This window comes from Augochlora pura, chromosome 6 (genome assembly GCF_028453695.1).
Source record: "Augochlora pura isolate Apur16 chromosome 6, APUR_v2.2.1, whole genome shotgun sequence".
NCBI classification, from domain to species: domain Eukaryota; kingdom Metazoa; phylum Arthropoda; class Insecta; order Hymenoptera; family Halictidae; genus Augochlora; species Augochlora pura.
The window spans coordinates 11,121,417-11,142,825 of record NC_135777.1 but is presented as its reverse complement, the minus strand read 5'-3'; the positions used below and the strand labels follow the sequence as shown (position 1 = coordinate 11,142,825).

Sequence of the window (21,409 nt, the reverse complement as noted above, 5' to 3'; positions counted from 1 at the left end):
CAACGATCGGAAAAGGCTCGCGAGAATCAGGAAGCGGAGGACGCGAACGAGGCAAGCGAGATTGAACGTACTTCTCCGGAGAACATAGTCTGGTATTCAAATCAGCGGGACCGCGGTGTGCGCGATTATCATCGGATCGGTAAGGACGTACCTTACGGAGTGTAAGGTTTCGAGTTGCGAGAAGCTTAAGACGGGCCGGGCCGGGCCGCGTTGGGACATTACCTGGACTGATCGGAAACTGGGTGGTTCGACGGGCGATGTGCCAAGGCGGGTGGGCTGCAATGCATAAAACGACAGAACGATGTCACGTGGCGGTGGCAATTAAAAAGGGGGAGAGATTCGGGGAGAAGCCGACTGCACCGGCAACACGCACGCTCCCGATCGCGCCAGGCTAATTAGTCACTGGTTCGAAAAATAGATGACAAAGAGGAACCAACGATCAAGATTGCCAGCCGATGGACCGATTTCTCCGACGAGTCAACGAGAAGGAAGTCCGCGGATCCGAAGGACGATTCGGTCGAATATCATAACGATGACACCGATTCACCGCTGTCGCAACTTTTTCTTCCCTTCTCGTTTCCTGCGTCTTTCTCTTTCTCACTGCCATTCACTTATTTTCTCTTTCATTCTCTCTCTCTCTCTCTGTTTCTCTATCCATCTGACTGTTTAGCGGGTTAGCCCGCGTTCTCGTTACAATACGTGTCCGAACGAGATTAAATCCCTGTCAATTTTGCTCGTCGCGTATCAATTGGCCAACCGGTCGACCAGACACGTAAGCGCGACTGCTATGCGACATGGAAAATCGACGGCAAGGCGAATTCGATTCGGTTCGAAGGTTCGTAGGTTTATAACGGGTTCAGCCAACCTCTGTGCAACCGGTCTGTATGGTGATCGTGCTCGTAAACGTTTTCGATTCCCAGTGGCACTCGCCGTTCGTGATGCAGCCGTTCCTATTCGGGGACGATACTTGAAGATTCGGGGATCCGTAATCTGGACTCGAGCGATTGTAAGCCTGGAAAAGCGATTAGTGCAAAGCGGAGGCCACACACGAGTTAAGGTTGTTCATCCTAGCGATTTCTCTATCTGCGATTCTGGTTCTTATTCGTCCCGCAAAACGTAGGGTCAGCGTTTCAGGATTAAACTTTGCGTGAGTACACACCAGCTTCCGTTACTAATTCTTCAAAATCTGAGTGTACGCTTAGCCGAAAGGTGTTCGTACTGCGTGCTAATTATAAGAAGCTATTACCGACGCGCGTTATATAATATTTACACCACTGTTCAAGGTAAAGATTACGCAAGCGATTTGATAATTTCCTCGCCGTACAAAGATCAGGAGTTCCATCGAAAGCAGCCAATTGGCACTCGGGAATCAAAAGCTCGAAGTTCGAATTGAAATAGTCCCGCGGCTCGAATGAAATTTTTATAAAGTGGCTCCGGAAAGTCTTATTGGAGTGACTAGTGAAATCGTAAACGGAAGTTTAAGGAATTGTTGTTTAAAAGGGAAAATTTAATCTGTCAAATCTAATCTGCGTTAGGGTCGATGAGAAAAAAAAAAGAATACGGTCGAATCTATTTGTAGAGATTGCAGGTTTCCGATACGAAACTGGAGACTTTCCAGAGCCAGTGGAATGTAGCAAATGTAATTTTCAGGCGGGGACAACGCAAAGCGATACTCTCTATGCTGAACACGATGAAAGCAGAACCGAAGTTAGTACTGTTTGGAGAATACTCACAGAGAATGGCAGCGGTGAAGACGCGTGGTTGCTCAGGGGTGGAGAGAGCGGCGCGTTCGCCAGCGCAGCGGAAATCGTGCTGGCAGGAGCCCTTCCGCCTCTGGAAATTTCATTGGATTTTTATTGGCGGTTGTCACGCGTTATTCCCATCGGTTCTCGCGCTCGCGCAATCCGTTCCGTTCCATTCCCGTGGAATTTCCGGTAAGTCTTTAATTGCCAGCTTAACGGCTCGCTTACATTCGCCACGGTTTGCTTATCTTCGTTAGTGTTTCAAGCGGGATTATTGTTTCAGGCGTAGGAGCAACGAGGGCTCGAATACTCACGGCGGTACGGTGATTGGAACCATGCCAGCAGGTGCGTTTTGCCTGGCGACTAGTTTCGCATGAATGTCGCAGTACAATTTGTTGTTGATGTTGTAGTAGCCGACGTTTTTCAAGGAGGTGCCGCAGGTCGAGCATTTGAAGCACTCCACGTGCAGGTTCTTCTCCTTGATCCTAACGAAGACGCCCCTGCGGAAAAAAGGTGGATCGATTGAGTCGATTCGCTCGCTATTACTTACCCGATCAGTGGACAGAGTGTCATGAGTTTTCGTCCTAATCGATGATAGCGGATAGAAGAGTTCTCGTCACCTCGACGACGGAGGCCGAGAACGCTACTTTGGTGTAGGTGTGTACGTGAAACGACAGTTTATAATGCACCACTCCCGTCAGAAAAGGTTCGATCGAAAGAAACAAGTATTTCGTGCTATAAAAGATTTAAGTGGCATCGCGGAGAAAGAACGCTTTTCGGTGATCGAACGATCAGGACGGTTGCCAAAACGCTTGAGGACGGGGCACAGATCCTACCACGAACCACTGCCCAATTCTTTTCTCTTTTATAGGCGCTTAACTTGTTTGATCGAACACTTTTCTCCAAGAGTGCAAGTACAGTTTGATCTGGTCGAAAGGGTTTCTCTTCGTTTCGGACAAAATCCCAATACCGATGAGTAAACGAATGTTTCCCGAGCGAGAAAATCTGATCTTCGCGGCGAAAAACAGTGTGAAAATACAGTGTCCGGGAAAAAAAAATACAAAAAGCATCACATCGACATATCAAAACGACAAAAATGGTATCGAAAAACAATGGAAAAAATGAAAAAGTCACAACACCGAAAGCATGTTCTACGTTGCTCTCGCGAGAGCATATTCGACGAGTACCACACTGAATGATGTCGAAGAGTTGCGATCGAGATGGAACAATGAAAAGAATGAAGACAGAGAGAGAGAGATAGATAGATAGATAGAGAGAGAGAGAGAGGGGAAGAGAGTGAGAAAAATATAGAGATAATAGAGAAAGATAGAGTGAGAAAATGAGTAGAGAATGAGAGAGAGAGGAGAGAGAGAGAACTTCTCACGAGATGAGAGGCAAGAGAAGCTTGCACCAGTGCGAGTGCGAGTGCGAGTGCAAGTGGTCGGTGCACGGCTCCCTGTGGATGATGGAAATCCAGTCAGATAATGGGGAGCCGTCCTTCACCGACGAAGCGGTACCGACGACAGAGGCGACAGAGAGGATTGGTGCTTCGACGCAAACACAGAGCAGGAAAACCGTGCAACACGCGTAGAAAGATAGCACATCGGCAATCCCCATTCTCGATCGACAGAGCACACCTGACACCGACTCGGTCGATCGATCTACGGTCGCACGATGAAGGGATATGCATGGCGCGGACGTCTTCGTCTCGATCAAAGCGTTCGACGAATGATACCAGGTGATTCTACGACAATCGAGCCACGATTCCGCGTTGGTACTGCTTCTCGTTGGGAACGAAGTCCGCGACTCTTCGATCAATTTATCAACATCTATGTGCATCTTCCGCACGATAAAGTTAACCCTTATCACTTTAATTCTTCGATGCGACTATGCCGCAGCAATTCAACTCATTCTCATTAAATAAGTACAACCATGCTATTTGAACATACGGCTACATCTGCTGTCAAGATGATTCTTATACCACACCTGTAATGTTCTACTGGCGTTAAAATCTCCTACAAAACGTAATGACTGCGAGTTTGAGAGAGTTGGTTTAGTGAAGCCGTAGGTTCAGTAGAGTTGAAATTGTGGCCATTCGGTAAACGTTCGTTCCACGTCGTTAATTTCGCAGGCATGAATATTTTAATGGGACTAGCTTCCAAGTCTCGTCGTAATTCAGATATTTTCAAAGTTGACGCGAATCGTACAAATAAATAGCTGTCCCCTCCATTTGTCTCTAGCGCAGTGGTTACGTTTTCGACGCTATTGTTCTTAAAGTTCGTTTCTCGCAGACAAATAATTTGTTTAGGTTTGTTGAAGTAATAAGGGCCTATCAAATATTTCGAGGATCGAGGTCGCGAGCTCGTTCCCATCCACGCGTCACAGTGACCTTTCTCACTGATCCGTACGTTTGTTCATGGGTCACAGTTGACAGAAGCGGCGGATAGAAATCGTCGGCAAGCTAACAAATAACCCGATCGATCAACAATCGGGCTGGCAAAAAAAAGAAAACGTGGGGGTAGAAGAGGCGATTTCTCGTGGAAAATAGTTACACGATCACTCGGTCACAGTTGCTACAACGGACGATCGAAGTGTCCGAAGATGGGGAGGAGTCCTGTCGTTGCGGCGCACGTATCCACGAATTTTCATTGGAATTGAAGGCCGGAGTGCCGTGGAGCGCATGGAATAGAGGCGTGGGTGACCTCGGCGAGGTGGCCCTTCCGCCAACCGCGTGGCTCACCGACGAGTAAAACTCTGTTCTCGGATGAACTACGACATGGAAGTAGAGAAAACCGATCTGTGACTCGACTGGACACCGGCTACAGCTTTTTGATAGACGCGAGCAACCAGCTATCCCCTACGGGTTTGGTCTCTGTCATCTCTCGCCATCCGCGTTCGAGGACGTTCGCAGTCGATCCGGATTTTCGGTTTTCATCGGGTCTTTTTGATCCCCGAAGCCTCGGTCGTTCCATTTTTCGGTCTGACGGTTTAACGATTTAAGAAACACGGGGCGTATTACCGAGATCCGATACGAATGGGAACATCCGCGACGTTGGAAAAGGTCGCCTCGTTGCTTATCGAGGAGCTGAAGAAACGCTCCGATTTCCCTGTCTCGTGTCTGTCAATGGCTGAAAGAAACGAGGTAACGGCCGAGGACGCGATCCGGCCTCGTCAACTTACACGATGAGCCTCTCGCATTCGGCACAAATGTTCTGTCCAGGCGGCAAGCTCGATTGCGGCGTCGAGGGCTGTTGCTGTTGCTGTTGCTGTTGTTGCTGTTGCTGCTGCTGCTGCTGATACTGCTTGGTTTCCGGCGAGGAGACCGGCCTTAGTCCTGCCAGGGCCGGCGACGACGGCGTAATCACGCCGCTCTGTGCAGTGGGCTCCGCTATTTCGCAAAGAAGTTATCGTACCGAAAAGACCGGCGTCTTTCGAGCCAGCTGATCCACGGAAAAAATCACTGGAGAGCGATCCATTTTACACTCGTGGCTCGCCGCGTCTTAATTACGACTTCCGGTCGCGAATCGCTCTTCTAATACATTCTCATCAAGAAATGCTTCCTTTTTTAGCACAATTAGCCAGTGGGGAGAACTCTCCAGTGTTTCTTTTAACTGCGTCGACGCGAAACATTGAACTACCGTAACGCGGTACAAGGATGCCTCGATTGCTGTCGTGTTTCGCTATCTCCACCAGCCTTTGGGAAACGCGAAAATTCTGCGACAGTTATCGAGGCAAAACTGAAGCAAGTGGAAGATCGAGGATTTAACTGCGTGTACTAACCAGGCTCGGGAGTCTTTGGTTCCTTGTCTGCTTCCTGAACCATCTTGAATACCTCGCTGTTCTCAGCGTTGTAATTCTTCTCGTTCTTTTTGAAGTTCACCCTACAAACGTTAAAGAACGTCAGTTTATCCGAAGATATTCTTTTCCAGGGTGTTCGCAACCAGCGCAATTTTACCCGAGGACACCTCCAGCCAGGACCTCAGCCTGCGCGGAGAGCGTCTCCGCGATGGTTTCCTCGCTGTAGATTCCCACAGGACTGTTGTATTGTTTGTTCACGATAGACTTGATCGAGTCACCCGTTCCGTTCAACTGCAACACGAGCAACCGATTACCTTCTCTCGGGGCTACGTTTATTTGATCTATCGGGTGAGCGTAAAAGCGACAGGTGCTTATTGAATTTTGCGTAATCATAAGTAGAAATACTAAGAGGAAAATGTGTGTCGCAGGTGGGCTACAGAAAGACAAAGGAAGAATTTGGAGCAAGGCTGAGATTCCTCGATTCATTTCGCTAATTGACACTAACGAATGGTTTTGGACTGAAGTTGTGCCCGCTGCCGATGTGCGATCCATCCTGTTTCTTCGCTGCCAACGACGTCTTCGTAACTGGAGTAATGTTGCCCATCGAGGTGGGCGACGGCGACGGCATGCTGGAACCCAGAGGCGTCACGTGCGGCTTCCATGTGCCTCCACCTCTGTCGGCACGACGGTAAATTCAATATCGCTATAGCCCTTCTCATCGATAATCGTCAAGGTACAGGGTCGCGATCGTAAATTCAATTTTACGGACTTCTTGGGTCCTAGAGGGTCGCGATATTAAATTCAATTTCATAGGCTTCGTCGGTCGCGCGCGTTTGACAATCTTCGAAGTAAAGGACGGGGGCAAAAAGGGAGGAATGTTAATGGCGACTACCTTTGTACGGTGACCTCGAAATTGTTGCCGGCTCTGACGATCACGTCCTGCGCGTCCTTGTGCCTCAGATTGTACATTTCGGTGCTGTTCACCCTGATTACTGCGTCGCCGGCCTTCAAGCCAGCTGCTTCCGCCGGTGAGCCGCTATTCACCTGCAACGCGTAATATCATCTTAACGATCACGGCTAAAATTAGTTTCTCCACGAAGAGAATTCCAACGTCCGATCTAACCGAATACTAATCGCGTACGTCTCGCGTTTCGGAAACGGCTTGCCGCGGTCCTGACGCAATCGAAATCGAGACGCGACCCGGATCATCCAAGATCCACCAGTGTTCGGATCCGTCATCGATGCGTGTCTATTTTTAAGGGACACGCGGTTCGACCAGGACAGACTCCTCTCCAGAGTCCAGGCTTCGGTCACTGTATTTTAGAAACGCCACAGTGGCCGCCATATATTTAACTCCCCGATGGCTGGGCTTGGTTCCATCTTGACTCAGCATTGCAAACTACTTTAAATCACTAAACTATTTGTATAGGATCCAATGGGAAGATCAACGTTCATTTCAAAGAAATTAATTCGAGAATATGCGAACAAAAATTGTTGCTTAAAAATTAGATTGGATCTAGTCGTAGCTGAGATAACTTCGATTCTGTCTTCTAAAAATTATTGTAAGTTTTCTTTGTATACCGCGCGGTGAAACGTTCGTTTGTCCTGTCCGAGAAAATCTTACCAGTGTAACCATAAATCATAATTTAGTTTTTCTAGTTCTGTAAACCCTTTTCTTCTGACAAATTTTAACCCGTTGCACGCGTGTGGTAACTCCGAGGCGTTGCTAGAAATAATTACGTCACGATCCAAAATAATTTCTACGTTGTCTATGCTTGCATTTAATAAACTGTTGAAAGTGTAACTGTTGTACGAGTGACAATATTCAACTTGATACGCATATATACACCAAGTATGCAAAATGATGAATACTGTAGGTTAGAAAATCTATTTTGGATTTCGAATTCAAAGGATAAATATCATTACTTATGGCAACATGAGGAGGTATAATTTAAAACAGCGAAAAGATTTAAAGAAACTAAAAACGTTGTTTCATTATTTTGAATATATTAAAATAAGTTACAGGATAAGAAAACAATTCATGTTTGGCTTTTATGTCTCGCAGGTGACGCGAATAGTTTTCATTTTGCAGAAAGATCCGTTGTTTAATTATTACCCCTCGGAATATGTAGCTCATTAAAGCCTGAATTAAATTGCGACTGCCATTGTGTGTGTGCCAACGGTAGCTAATACTTTCAATTTCGTTCAGCGATTTGTGAATGTCTTGCGAGGATGATCTTTGGGAGCAGGATTATCGATTAACGACAGGATCAGGATTGAAGCATTAATCGGGCCGACCAACGGTAGCCCGGATGGTCGAGACGCGACGATGCTGATCGCTGTTACTTTCGCGACTTGTCGCTTTATCTTTTCCCGAGTTGCTGGAGCGCAACAGACGCCGCCCGGCAATTAAGGAAATGGATTACCTCGCGTGATCAACGGGTTGCCGTAAATCATCGTAATTTATCGCGCGTTACACCTCGTGCTCGCTCTTCCGTGCGTAGCCTTACGGCCGCGTGATTGCGCGCGAGGTTAATTACGCTATTAATATGTTTGGTAAACGGCGCGAGATCGATGGCGAGCAAGTCTCCTCTCCGCGATCCTGCGAGGCCGCGATCGGTCCAGTCGAGACAAAGAGAACGCGACGAGATGCTCATTAAGAACCACCCGCCACCAGATCATTCCAGCTTATCTTCTCCTCGCCTCCCCCCCCCCCCTCCCACCCTCGATGGATTTGGAGACAATTAATAGATCCAGCAAGATCGAACCGGCGGTCGGTTCCCGTCTATAAATACGGCCGGTGATTTATTACCGATATTTTCGTATCGAGAGAGATTTTCAACGACAGAGCCGCCTTATGGTGCGTGCACTGGCTCCGAATGTATCCAGGCTCGACAAGGGCCGAAGGAATCTAGGTCGAAAGCCAAGAGACCAAAGGCTGTCCCTCTCGACTCGCGTAAGCGAGATAGGAAATAGGTGGCGCGGAACGTTTCTCCTAGCGCATCAATTGGTTCCGGAAGATCGTTCATCGGAATCTCCGTTGCAGACCCGATCGAATGTTGATCACAATCGACGCACTTTCTGCGAGACGGTAGACACGGGAGACACGTGCTCAGCTTTGACCAGGCTCGTTCTCTGTGTGGACCGGTCAGCGGAAAATGGCAGAACCCATTTGGTCGATGACCAACGAACCTCTGACCAAAGCCGTCCTCCGGTTATCCCTAGGTCCGCGACCACGTAGGACGTAAGTCAGGGTTAAGCTCGGTGGGCACCGTGAAAGCCTGACTCTAAAAATAGTCCTGGACCGGTCTAAAAATAGGCGACTCACACGTACGCCTCGTCCACGCGCGCGCGCGCTCGTGCGGCGTACACCTCGCCGTCGCACGGCCGAGAGATAGAATGCACCAAGGTGCTGCGCGTATAGTCTTCTACGTATGACATATCTGGCCGGCCGTTTTCATTCCACGCTCTGGCCGCTCTGCCCGCGTGAACCGCGATGAATGAACGAGTACGCGCGTACACGTCGACGTATATGCGTGTTCCGAGCGAGTACGCGATGTCTCGCGGTTCGGCGCACGCCTCGCGTAATAATAGAGTCGGGCCGATTTCGGGCGAAGCTTCCGGCATAAGCTCGGACTTGGGATCGACGGCGATTCCCATAGATTTTATCATCGGTTCTCTCGAGTCGGACCAGAAAGATTCCAGGGACCGTGAGCTAGCGAGATTAGAGCCGTCCGAGATTTTTCAGGCTCGGGAAAGGTTCGAAGCCACGGTGGTTGGTACCGCGCGTCCGGCAGATAGTTTGCCGCCGGCATTATTAATAACGACACGTCTAAAAATAGAGCCGAAATATGTGTGACGCGGGCGCAAGTAGATGCACTTGAATGCAGTCGAAACGAGAGGGAGAATACGCCAAGGTGTACGAGGTACGCATTCCAATGGGCGGGTTATCAGAGACGGATCCATCCCACATTCCATGCTGGAATGCATCTCTGCTCTTTTTTCTTTCTCACACTTTGAGGGCTTAAGGCCTCGTTCATACGCGCGCGTGCTCTCTCTCTCTCTCTCTTTCTCTCTCTCTTTCTTTCTCTTTTTCTCTCTTTTTCGCCCTCTCTTTCTCGGTTGATACAGCCTCGAAAAACGTGGACCGAGGCTCGCAGAGTCGCGCAGAACAGCGCGGAGCGGAGCGGAGCGGAGCTGAGTCGCGGCCGCAGGGAACGGGCCTCGGTCAGTGACACCGGTTCCAATCGGATCGAATGAAAGGGAACGCGTTCGGAAGGAAATAAGTCACCGATACACGCTGCTTTCGCGTCACTCTCCCATTTCGCCCTAGATTTCACCGGTATTCATGTTACCATTAACCATCCGACCGATAAAACGCGACTAACTTTCGGCAAACGAACGTTTTGGACCATTGTACAATCGATAACGATCTATCTTAAACCTTTACTAGAATCACGGGGTTTCTTAAGAAGCTAGCAAACTTTTCCTGACGTCGACAGTCGTTAACGTATCTGCTCTTTCAAATGCATGGATTTCGCAACCCCGATCCATATATTTAAAGGTGTTCTGGTATGTATTTCATGCTACCGTTAACGCGATCCAAGCGCATAGCAAGCATACTACCCCTGGTAAAAAAGTATTCGAACATATTTGATAACGATGATTTTGTTTAAATATCGTAAAAATTACTTGGTACGAGCAGATTTATGGAAAATGTCAGAAACTATACTTTCTATACTGTAACTTGAAGAAACAATTCGAATTATTCTGGTCAACTATCGTCGAACCAAAGGTAGTGGATGGACAGCATCTTTCCCAGGATTTGTCTGGAACTCATGACTATGGCAAATACTAGGGGAATCGCTGCGGAACGTGGGGCTGGTCGGTGCCGTAAACCTCCTTCTACGGGAGGCTGAATACCGATGACGTCGTCGCCTCGAGAGATTCGAGGATTTTTCGCGCGAATGGATTCCGATCGCCGCGATGCGATTTCGATCTGTCTCCCGCATCTGGTCGACCGTGGCGAGAAGGGCGTGAAACAGCTCGGGGCGTGAAGAGGGGTTCGGTTATTCGGCTGTAAAGGCGAATGCGACGCCGACGCCGACGCCACGGATTCAAGGGAAGTGGAGCATGGGGTACCGCGGCCGGATTTTCTTGGAAGAAATGGATATCGGCGGGGACACGGAAACGGACGGATTCCCGAAAGCGAATTTGATTCCCGGAGAGGCGGCCGATTAGGCGCGATGACACACACGGCCCGGAGCCGGAAGCGCGTCGTCGATGCGACGCTCGGCGACGCTAAACGACACAGTCTCCACAAAGAGTCCTTGTGCATCGCGAGACGATGCACTTCGGTCGATGACGCGGGTAAGCGAAGCGCCGGGAATGAGCTCACCTCGCCTCTTCGACGACTGATAAAGACGCGGCGGGGTGGCAGCGCGGTTTTTAACGACGCCGATTAGAGTTATCGGCAGCAACAGCAGCTACCAATAGCGTTTCTATTCGTCCTCCGGCTTTCTATCCATCGCTGGTATCGCGCGAGCTATTTTCATAGTTCTAGAGACTATGGGAATAGGCCTGGGCGACCCTATGGTTCGGTTTTCGGTCGGAAATGGTTTCATCTACTTACGCGAATATTCGGCGAGGTGGGAAAATCGGGCTCGGAGCACTGGTGACGCGCCGCTGCTCGACTATAACGATAATGTCGTAATCGGCTCGGCGATTACGAGAATGACTGCGGGGTGTCGTGTTACCCGCGACGTGGATTCACGAGAAACGCTACTCTAGCACACGGCCGGACACACGGCAGGGAAGACTGATTTCTGGTCAGACTTTTGGCAAATTTCCCACAACTGCCTCCCACCGTGGCCCCCTACTCCCCCTCATTCCCGAAATCGAATCGGCATTTACGATGGCGCTCCTAAATCTTCGGACCTCGTCATCGAGATACAATTTCACTCCGCCTTGTCTGGCTTTTCTCGGCCGTTCCGCTGACAACAAGGCGGAAACACGGATAACAGCGTCCGGAGGAATATTCACGGACTTGTGGTCTATTCACGGGAAACGAAGCCGGGTTCTTTTCGCGGCGAGACCGGCCGGCATACCCGCCGCCAATCGCCACCTATTCCACTCAACGGTGATTCGAAAATTTCCATTAATTCTGTTTTTGCAGTCGCTTGTCCAGCACCGTGACGAGAACCTGGAGTCTTCAGTGTTGCGAATTGGAGCAGAACCCTTCAGCAAGGGGTAACTAAACCTATTTATCTCTCGCACCAAACTGTTCTCAGGTTTTAATAATCATTGTATTATAGATTGAAAGAGGATATTATCTGGTAGCTCAAAGGGACTCGGCATTCTTTGCGCTGTATATTCGTAACGGAATTGTAACGGTACCAACGGTGCGTAAACTCTCGCGTTTCCTGTGTTAATTACACGAATCTTAACGAACTGTGTGCGATAGGCTAAAACAAGGATTCCGGCGAGCAGAGTTGCAAGCGTGAAAAGAAACGCTTCGTCGATGGAGGCTGACTCCTCGCGGCGCCGCTCGAGGAGGCCGGCACGAGGCGAAGAGGAGGCGAAGAGGAGGCGAAGATGAGACGAAGACGGGACGTGGATGAGACGAAGAGGAGACAAGGGGAGTAATCGTGTAAAATAAAAAGGGAGCCATGGCGTCGGGAAAACGGTAAAAAAGTCGGGTAGTCGGGAGGACGCGGAGAGAAATAAAAGCGATATTTTTATATCCACGGGTGTAAGCTCGTCGGTGGCGGACGCCACCGGGCCTCGGCCTCTATTAATATCCACGGGCCGGGCTTCCTTTCGGCCTCCGCAGCAATTCTCTTTGCACCGGCGAACCAACGATCGGCCACCGGAAAGATAGGCTCCGATCAGGAAAAAAGAATCGGACAATGATCGGCTTCCGGTAACTGCCGAGTCGTGCGACTCTTCCGACGAAGATGACCCACCGAATCTTATTCAATTTTTTTCTCCGTCAGGGCACTAAAAGATTTCATCATCTAACCAGTTGGCCGTTTTTGACAAGTGACTCATTATGAACAAATGACAATATTTTGTGCTGTAAACGAGCATACTTGTTATGCGCAAAAAATGATCTGTTTAAATTGCAATTTTGATGATAACTACAATATATTCTTAACTTTTAAAATCTTTCGTATATTTGGAGTTCTAGGCGAAATAGAATGAATAATTAAGAAAATCTAAATAATTATTATGCATAAACTGCATACAGTGTATGGGTTGGGTAATATACTCGTTATCGCTTACACACTTTTTAAAGAAAGTTGCAACGCCTAACTGGTTAAAATCGTTGATAAAGTATAATAAAACCATTTCACTGGGTAAGATTGGACGCTGCGCGCATTAATTGTTTTTAGTGCTCGGTAGTTGAATCGTTGAGCTTGTAGCGCATAGCGTAATAGTCGAAGAATGCAGAACCTTTCTCTACAATATCTGTTTTCATGTTTCTAATAGGATGCATTCGATAGCGCATCGATAACGAACGTATCAGCTATCGTTAATCTACGATCATGATTCACGTCCGGTGGATCGTAATCGTCGGTTCTAGAGAGTAATCGAATTTTTTTCGGGCGACGAGAGTACTCGACTATTACATTGGTCAGAAGTTTTTCAAGCTCGGAAGCTAGAAGACGAAAGCGTCGAATGTCTTTATCGCGAGGCGGTCGTCGTCGTCGTTCGTGTCCGCGAATGCACGGCCAGCCGCTGGCCTTGGCTGCATTTGCATTTGCGCGCAAAACGAACGAAAAAAGTATATCGCGAACGAGTTTCGTTGCCTTCCAGCCGGACAGCTCGAACAATTGAACTGGTACTGGTAGCAGTCGCGGTGAAAAACTCGTGGATCGACCGGGTCGAGGCGCACGATGCACGATGCACGATCGCGGGACAGAAAACGGCACGCCGGCCGATCGGGATCGTCGAGATCGTGTCCGTCGTATCGACGGGGCGAGAGCGTTCCCTGTCGACACGACTTTTGTTAGCTCAGCCGAAACGCATTCGAGTGCCGTGTGCACCCGGTTTTCCCGCGATCCCTTCGCCTCTCGAAACTTGTATCTCCAAACTATCTAGGCCAAAACACCCACGGCCACCCAATTTCCGAGCGCGTTCTCAGCGCGTTGTCTCAACGCCGACGGCCGCCTTTTCCTGCTTCGACTTTTAGCAACCGAGCTCGATCGTTCGGGGACCAGTCCGGAGATTTTTTTCTCGTTCTTCGTACCAGACACGCGACTGTTCTGCGAGACATTTAAATCGAAATTAAAACTGTACAAACTTATGCACCGACCAGTTAGAAATAATTCATACGCAACTGCCTACTCAACAAGATTTATTATCTATTTCGAAATAGACCGTGGATGTTTACGCCGACTTACGCTTTGGTATTCGAACAACGAAAATGCAATGTATAGTCGTCTCGTTTAGCCATACCAGACAGAAAGTAGAACTCCGATGTGACATCTTTGTCGTGATTGTTTGAGCTAGTCGCAAACGCACGGGGATCTAGTTGGAAAACAACGTTAGCTTTATCTTTGTTGATCATGAACTTTCGCTTCTAACCGTCAATCGACAGTGCATCTGCCATGGACGCAATTGTGTCAGAGATTTAATGGAATCTATTGTTTGCAGGTCACCGGTATCTATGTCGCGGAGAATCCGATCGGAATCATCTGATCGGCGCATATTTCTGGGGAAAATGGAGGATCTCGTCGAGACTGATAACGAGTCGTCGATTCTGTAAACAGACAACGTAGTGCCGAAGCAGTATCGAAATCGACGCAGGTGGAATCGGCGATTGGCAAGGGATTCGGTGGAAGGTGTTGCCAATCCGTTGCCAGAGCATTCCTCGACGACCGTCAACGAACCACCGGCCGATTGATACGAGAATTTATTGGCTAAATAGAATGATTTCGAAGCGAGCCGCCTAGTCGAGGCGTCTATCCGCTGCGAGTTATGTAAGCTATGTATTCGTGGTATTTTGGCGAGCAGCGCGTGCAGCTGCGGATGCTGGCGTTCGCGTCGACCGAGCGATCTTAAACAAACCGAGGCTTGTTTCGTCATCGTCGGCCAATTGTTATTCCACCGTTGTTTAATCGGGTTCGTTTGCAATGCTCATGCACACACCGTTACGCCGTGGTCTATCCGTGTTCAGCCCACGAAAGTTCGATGCACAAGACCCGAACGAGACGAATCTAGCCTTCGTGGAAACCGTGGCCACCCTCGTCTTGCTCCCTTTCTATCGCTCGGCGGAATTACGACGTTGCACCCGGTGCAAGGCAGCCGGCGATGTCCTGCACCGGATTCGAATCAGCTATCGCCATCCCCCGCGAGTACAGGCCGCGACAAAACCAGCTGTAACACGTCAATTTGCTCTTTCCACGATCGCAGGCGACATTCTTTCGTTTTATTCGACATTTCTCTCTTTGTGGCACTGATCTGACCCCGTTAGAGTCGGCAGCAAACAGACCACGCCCATTCAGAACGTTTCCACCGAATCTTGTAGATTTATTCCACCAAATTTCGCGGGTCGATTCCGCCGAATCTCGAACAACCTTTTTTACCGAAAGAGTAACGTTCAGTCTTCGGATTACTCCCAACTTCCGTTACTAGATCGGAAACAATTAAAATAGTGAACTTTGGACGCGCAGGAAAAGTAGACTCGGTTCCGATTCATTTTTACGAAATTGGGCGCTTTCTATGCGACGACAACTCATCGTAAACCGGCAATTTGGTGTACGGAGACTTTCTGGAGCTACTGTATCTTTCGGTGGCTGCCGACGTGGCTAACCGCAAAACATTAACGGCGTTAAAACGTAGCCGATAACTTGTCGGAATAGACGCGGCTTACGTCCGACAGACTCGAGGCGAGGCAACGATTTTAAGCCGTGATTACATTTCGACGCGAAACGGAGCCGCGTGAAATCGGGCCTGCTAGACATAAACAGAATTCGCGAACGGTGACTCGACGCGGCGCGGCTTATTTTCGATAATGACGAAAATATCGCCGGTCCCGACACTCGGCTTGACGCGTTTCCATCCTCTTCCACCCCCGCTTCGCGCGCCTCTCCTCACCCCGGCTCGCGTTTCGCTCGCGATCTCGAGCGAGGAGATGGAAAAAAAAGCAGGAGAGCGAACGGTGCAATAGCATATATATTTGCCAGCGGAACGACGCTTCTTTTAATAGAGGCCGTCCTCCAACAGATATTTACGAAAGTTTGTTTCTATGTTTAGCGGGAACGATGTGTAATTTACTTCGGATTCGTTTCTCGCGCCGCGATACTTCATTTTTCAGCGGCGATCCGGTAAATCGCTCTCTTCCCACGCGCCTGGCAGAATCCCAGATGTTGCCACATCCGTGTGTTAACCTTTATCGGAAGGAAGTCCCTGGTTCAGGGTGTACGCAAGGTATTTTCGACCGAGGTTGGGCTACCTGTTACCGTCGGACCTGTGTTGCGCAATATTGTTGCCGTTGCCGGCCCGAGCTGTCGCTGTTACGCCCCGAGACGACGCTTTTATTAATTTATTTTCCAATTATCAGTGGCTCGCTCGCACTCGCTTGCCGGCTTCGCGATCGAGCTTCGTCGAATCTCGCCGCCTCGAAAACCCCGTTTGAACGACGCGCAACGGTGCCATTTATCGACGCCAAGCAAAACAAACGAAACAAGTCTGTTCCCAGGGTAGTGTTAACACGATTTAGATACGCTCGCCAGTTACCAATTAAGCAGCCGAGAACCAACAAAGTATATCGTAGGATGTAATCCGAAGGAGAGTGTAACGATCATGGGAGAACAGGACGAGAAATCGACCACTGTGGAATACGTGTTAGCGGTCTAACGGGAAATGCGGTTAACGACAACGATAATTAAGCCATTGGCAGTCGCGAGGTTGCAGGGCGTAACGTTGACGAATTACCGCAGAAGCATGCGAACAAGCTTCGTTAAAATCGCTTTTCATTCCGGCCAGAATTCTACGGCTGGAGATAGACGAAAAAGATAATGAACTCGATAACAGGAAACAATAATGAACATCCTGCGAGTCGGCGACGCGCGGTCACCGCTCGTTATCCTGACCGGCAATTAGACACGGGAGAAGCGAACGCTAACGATGGAAACGCGCCGTCGACGTGACGCTGTAATCGGCTAACGACACGCGGAATTTATGTCGAGTCCTTGCATAAAGCGATAACGCGGTTTCATGTGCATCGTCCGCGCGACCAAATATCGTGTAACAGCGCGTCCATGTTGCACCGAGGCCGCGCGGTTAAAAGAACGCATCGCCAATAGCCAATAACATAAGCTAGGAAATCCTCTTGCAAGTACGACCAGAGAAACAAGATTGTTCCTTGTTCGATCTAATTAACCGTCGGATGGTGGAACTTGGTTCCATGGTTATATACATCTCATATAGAATTCTAATTTTCTAGCAGTCATTTCATATCAATTACTTACTGCTATTAAACGGATCTGTAAGAAGCAGTAACAGAAATATGTAAATGTAAATTGGCCGTTGTCAAATTGTGAAAAGCGTTCGCTGTGCAAGGATTAATAGGCCGTGAATCTTTATAAAATGAGGACACTTGAAGTTGCGTGAAACGTAACTACTAAAGACATTTCTAATTTGTCTATACTATAGCTAGGAGTCCTTTAACTGATGAAACCAGTTGCTTTTTCGTCTGCTCATTCGCAAGATCGTCTATAGAAATCTCGCATAGAGACAATCGGCCGATGGCCAGCAAATTTTCTGCGAATTCTGATTCTTCTTTTGAAATTATTAGAATCTATTCGCACATCGTGATCGAGATCTGGTAGCTCTTGTTCTCGGACAGTTGCCGTAGCGCCGGCAGGAGACTTGATCGCGGGAGAACAAGCTTAGCGAATGACGCGAGCGGGACACGTTTCGAATTTCACGTAGTCCGGAAAGAAAAAGAGCGCGAGAATCGCGGACGACGCGCGACGCGTTCGATTCTTTTTTCCGTCGCCGCGACGCAGGCCGACGCAGACTGACGCAAACCAACGCGCGACGTTCGCGTTCGCAGCACGTGCGTTCGTCGATCGGTATTTTTATCGATCGGCGCGAGATCGCTCCCTCCGAGGAAAAATTTATTTTCGCGGTGACCAACGCGGCCCAGGAAGCTAGAGCCCGCCGACAACACGATCGTCGTCGTGGTCTTGGTCGTGGTCGTCGACGTTGCCTTCGTCTTCGTCGTTGTCTTCGCGAGCGGGACTCGACCCGGCTCGCTCGCGCGTTTCGCAAAGGCACCTTCTAGAAATAGAACGCCCAAATAATTTGCCTCGGATTACCAGCGACGCGTCGCTGTCTCTCCGTCCCTCTCTCTTTCTCACCCCTTTTCTCTCTTTTTGAACCCGTCGCATCGGGTTTTTTTTTTTCAAAACTCCGCCCGATCGCGCCGCCCTTCGAAGTTCTCTTAAAAATTCGATTCCGCTCGAAAAATTGAAAGCAGAAAGGTACTAATCGCGATTTGTCACGATGCTTTGTTTATCCCGGCGACGGAATTGTCAAAAAGAAGGCCTCGCGTCTAGGCTCGAGATTTGCCAAGTATTTGTCAAGAGAAACGTCAAGTAAGAAGTACAATAGACAGAAGATGGTGCGATCGTTGTTTATGGGCCGAAAACTACTCAGCATTTCCGCAGGAGATTAGTTTGCGCTCGCGCGCAATATATAAATCATCCGGGCGGTTACGGCGGGAAGATCGCGAGCATCGTTCTCGCAATTACACGCGATTAATTCGTAATCTCGGTTGGAGGTGGCGTTTGACATCCGGGGACTCGTATTTCCATCTTTTCCGAGAAACCGTTGGGATGGCCGGACATTTCGTTCGCGTTGGCGTTCGCGTTCGCGTTCGCGACATCGTAAAATAAACGGAGCACATGGCTGCTAAGAGGGCCAAGTTCGAGACACCGATCGCAGGATAAAATCGTTCGACGCGGTCTCTGGTTAGGATCGAGCGTGCGATTTTTTCGAAGCCTGTTTCTCCCGCAACATTCGCCGAGACGGCGACCACTGTCTTCGCGTTTCGTTGCTTATCCATCGTTTGTTCGTTCGTTATTGTTATTCGCCACGAAGGGGGAGGAGAGAGAACTGTGACGGTATAAATATCGCGCGGGACAGACAAAAGACGACTGTAACGTACAATGTAAAGAACGTTTTACTATGTCGGACGATTGACGGCATTCTAACCCCCTGAAATACATCGGCCGGGTGATCGCGGTCCTCCCTGGCATCTCTTCTCTCTTTCTCTTTCGGCGAATAATAATAAACATGGCAGTGAAAACAGATGGGCGGCCAGGAGAGCGAAACATCGACCGCGAAATTCGACGTAATAGAGCGCTGAAAATTTCGTAACCGGTTGCGCTGCCGGCGACCCGCGACCCGCGAGAAAACGACGGTTCCGCGCGCTCGCGCGGACGCGAAGAAAGTTTGAAAATCCGCTCGAAAGCCGTGAGCCGAGGGTAGCCAAGAGCTTCTCGTATTACAACGCGTCTCGTCGCCAAAACACGGCGGCGACGACGAGTCGCGCGTTTCGCACGTAGTTGGCAGCGATTTCTACCGATGCGCGTGAAATAATTTGGCGTTTGCCGTACTCTCCGTTACGTAACCGCGAGATACCAACCGAGCCGGACCCATCCCTCGGTTTTCGCAAAATAATTCGACGAGCTCTCCCGTCGAAAGCGCGAACGCAACGGACCCAGGACTAGAACGGTTCGCATTGTCATTCGCACGTTTCGCTTTCCAGGGGCAGATCAACGTTCGGATCCGCGGCACATTCGACGAAGCTGGAGCAACGAAGCGACAGATTGCACAGCGATATCGAATATTTATCGGCCAAGTTTCGCGATGCATGATAACGTTGCACTACCGTCGCGTCGCAAGATCAACTTGTCAGTCGCGATGCTTCTAGACCCGGCGATCACCATGCTGGACCTATCGACCAACACTTCGCGATCGATGATCTTCGCCGAAACTTCGTCGGTGGTGCAGTGACGGGTTCGCAGTTCACCGCCTTCCGAGAAAAAGGAACACTTCGTGATCTACGTCGAACCGGCGATTCTATGATCGACGCCGTATAGCACATGTAGGAAACGGTGATGTATAACATGTGACACTGTCGTTGTTCTCGGTAGAAGCTGTCAAAACGGAATCGGCTCACCTTCTGGACGACGAGCGGGGTGCCAAAGTCCTTGCCGCCCTGCAGGCGAAAGCCCCATGGGGACCCGTCGAATCTGGACAACTTCACGCTGATCAGCTGGGCCATAATCACTGATACGTCGTTTCACCTGGTCGACGACGATCAACAAACTAACCCTCGGCGAAAACTTGGATTTCGATTAGTCGACGCAAGAAGGAAGGTGGCGCAAGCGGGGAACCGAGCGATTTGGCGGCGCGGATACAACTGAAAAGCGGAGACGAGAAAGTCGCGAGGAGGTTGCACCGGTCGGTCACGGTTGACGTCTGGCTTGGCGAGGAGGCGGAATCGCGCGCAGTTTAGCTAGAACCGAACTGAACCAAACGGAATGAAGCGGCGACGAGGTGTAGAGACGAGGCGAGGCGAGGCACGGCACGTACGTGCTCGAGGAACGCGCGGACCGGAGTAAAGGTACAACGAGACGAGACGTCGAGGACGGTCAGTCGGGCAGCGGGGCTTGCCTGCCTTACTGCCTGGCTGCCTTCCTTCCTTCCATCCGATTCGACTGTGCCGCGGCAAAGGCCATGGGGCGGGGATGGGGATAACACGCGGCAACGAACGAGACCGCGATCCGGAATCCCGAGGCGGAGGGGGCATGATGGGTGGAACAACCGCGACCCAGGGACCGGAGGAAACCGGTGGACACTGGGGGGGAATCAGGGGTTGAAGGGGGACCATTCTAATGGAAAGAGGAAGCAAACTATCCATCTACCGAGAGGAGGTGGATGCCGTGAAATCCACGGGTCGCCGTAATTTTTCCACCTCTATTGTACCCTGCTTAACCCAGAGAAAAAGCTCAAGGTGCAGCGGCCTTACCTACATGTTCCTCTCCGGTCCGATAACGATCCATCGGCAAGTGTAGAATAGAAAAAGAAAACAACAACGTGTTTCCGGCGTTCCCCAATTTCGTACGGCTGCAGAACCGTGGCTCCGGTTGCGTGGAGTTATTTAGAATTTTATAGTAGTTCTCCGATATCGATTGTACCCTGTTTACCAAAGAAAGAATCCGTAGGACAGTTCGATAGCATGCCATCCACAGCAGTGGAATTGAAAACAAACCAATGCGATTTTGACGTATTCCAATTTGCGTAGGTTTGTTCCGATAGGACTCCTCTATCCATAAACACCTGTACCTTGCGAGATTTCTGCAGCTTCAGCTGCAAAAAGCATGAAAAAGCACCTTGCTCGGTATCGGATCCACCCATGCGGTCCTCGGTACGATCGGACCGACGATCGATACGATTAGCGGGTAGCTCTCGTCTTGCTGGCGTGTCCTTGGCGCGGACATTCGACTCGCGGCGCGCCATGCCGCGCTTCTGCGGGATGCGAGTCCGTTAACAACCCGTCGAGAGCGGAGTTCCGATCGATTGTCATCGGACGTGTACGGATTCGTGACTCGAGAGGATCGTGCCCACAGTGGACGCAAGGTTCGAGGCGTTGTCTTTGCGAATGCCTTTTCGCGTCTGCGTCGCGATTGCTACGTCGCGCTGTACCGCGTCTCGATGAACCGAGATTTTCGTGGTGTCGAGCGGTGTGACTGCATTTTCTGCGCCGGTGGCGGTCACGAGGGCGCGAACTAGTTCGTGAATCATGCCTAGAATGCTTTACATAAATTGCTCGGGGCCGACGTCACGTT

At 49.8% G+C, this 21,409-nt stretch overlaps 1 protein-coding gene across 6 annotated transcripts in view; it reads right to left on the bottom strand.

Moving 5' to 3' along the window:
- The window catches only part of LOC144470796 (PDZ and LIM domain protein Zasp-like), a 30,932-nt gene extending 10,739 nt beyond the window's left edge, over positions 1 to 20,193 (bottom strand). For 2 of the 6 annotated variants that reach the window (XM_078182328.1, XM_078182330.1), the window contains exons 1-10: positions 19,738 to 20,191; positions 6,433 to 6,584; positions 6,046 to 6,214; positions 5,698 to 5,831; positions 5,523 to 5,623; positions 4,295 to 4,511; positions 2,057 to 2,242; positions 1,734 to 1,833; positions 866 to 1,012; positions 223 to 276 (exon numbers count right to left, since the gene is read on the bottom strand). In XM_078182328.1, coding sequence (XP_078038454.1) covers positions 223 to 276; positions 866 to 1,012; positions 1,734 to 1,833; positions 2,057 to 2,242; positions 4,295 to 4,511; positions 5,523 to 5,623; positions 5,698 to 5,831; positions 6,046 to 6,214; positions 6,433 to 6,584; positions 19,738 to 19,842 — 1,365 coding nt within the window. In that variant the 5' untranslated portion in view covers positions 19,843 to 20,191. Of the gene's footprint in view, positions 1 to 222; positions 277 to 865; positions 1,013 to 1,733; positions 1,834 to 2,056; positions 2,243 to 4,294; positions 4,512 to 4,922; positions 5,131 to 5,522; positions 5,624 to 5,697; positions 5,832 to 6,045; positions 6,215 to 6,432; positions 6,585 to 19,737 lie in introns of all 6 variants that reach the window. The other 4 variants (XM_078182331.1, XM_078182329.1, XM_078182332.1 and 1 more) reach the window with 4 other exon arrangements.
- Positions 20,194 to 21,409: the final 1,216 nt, after the last annotated feature.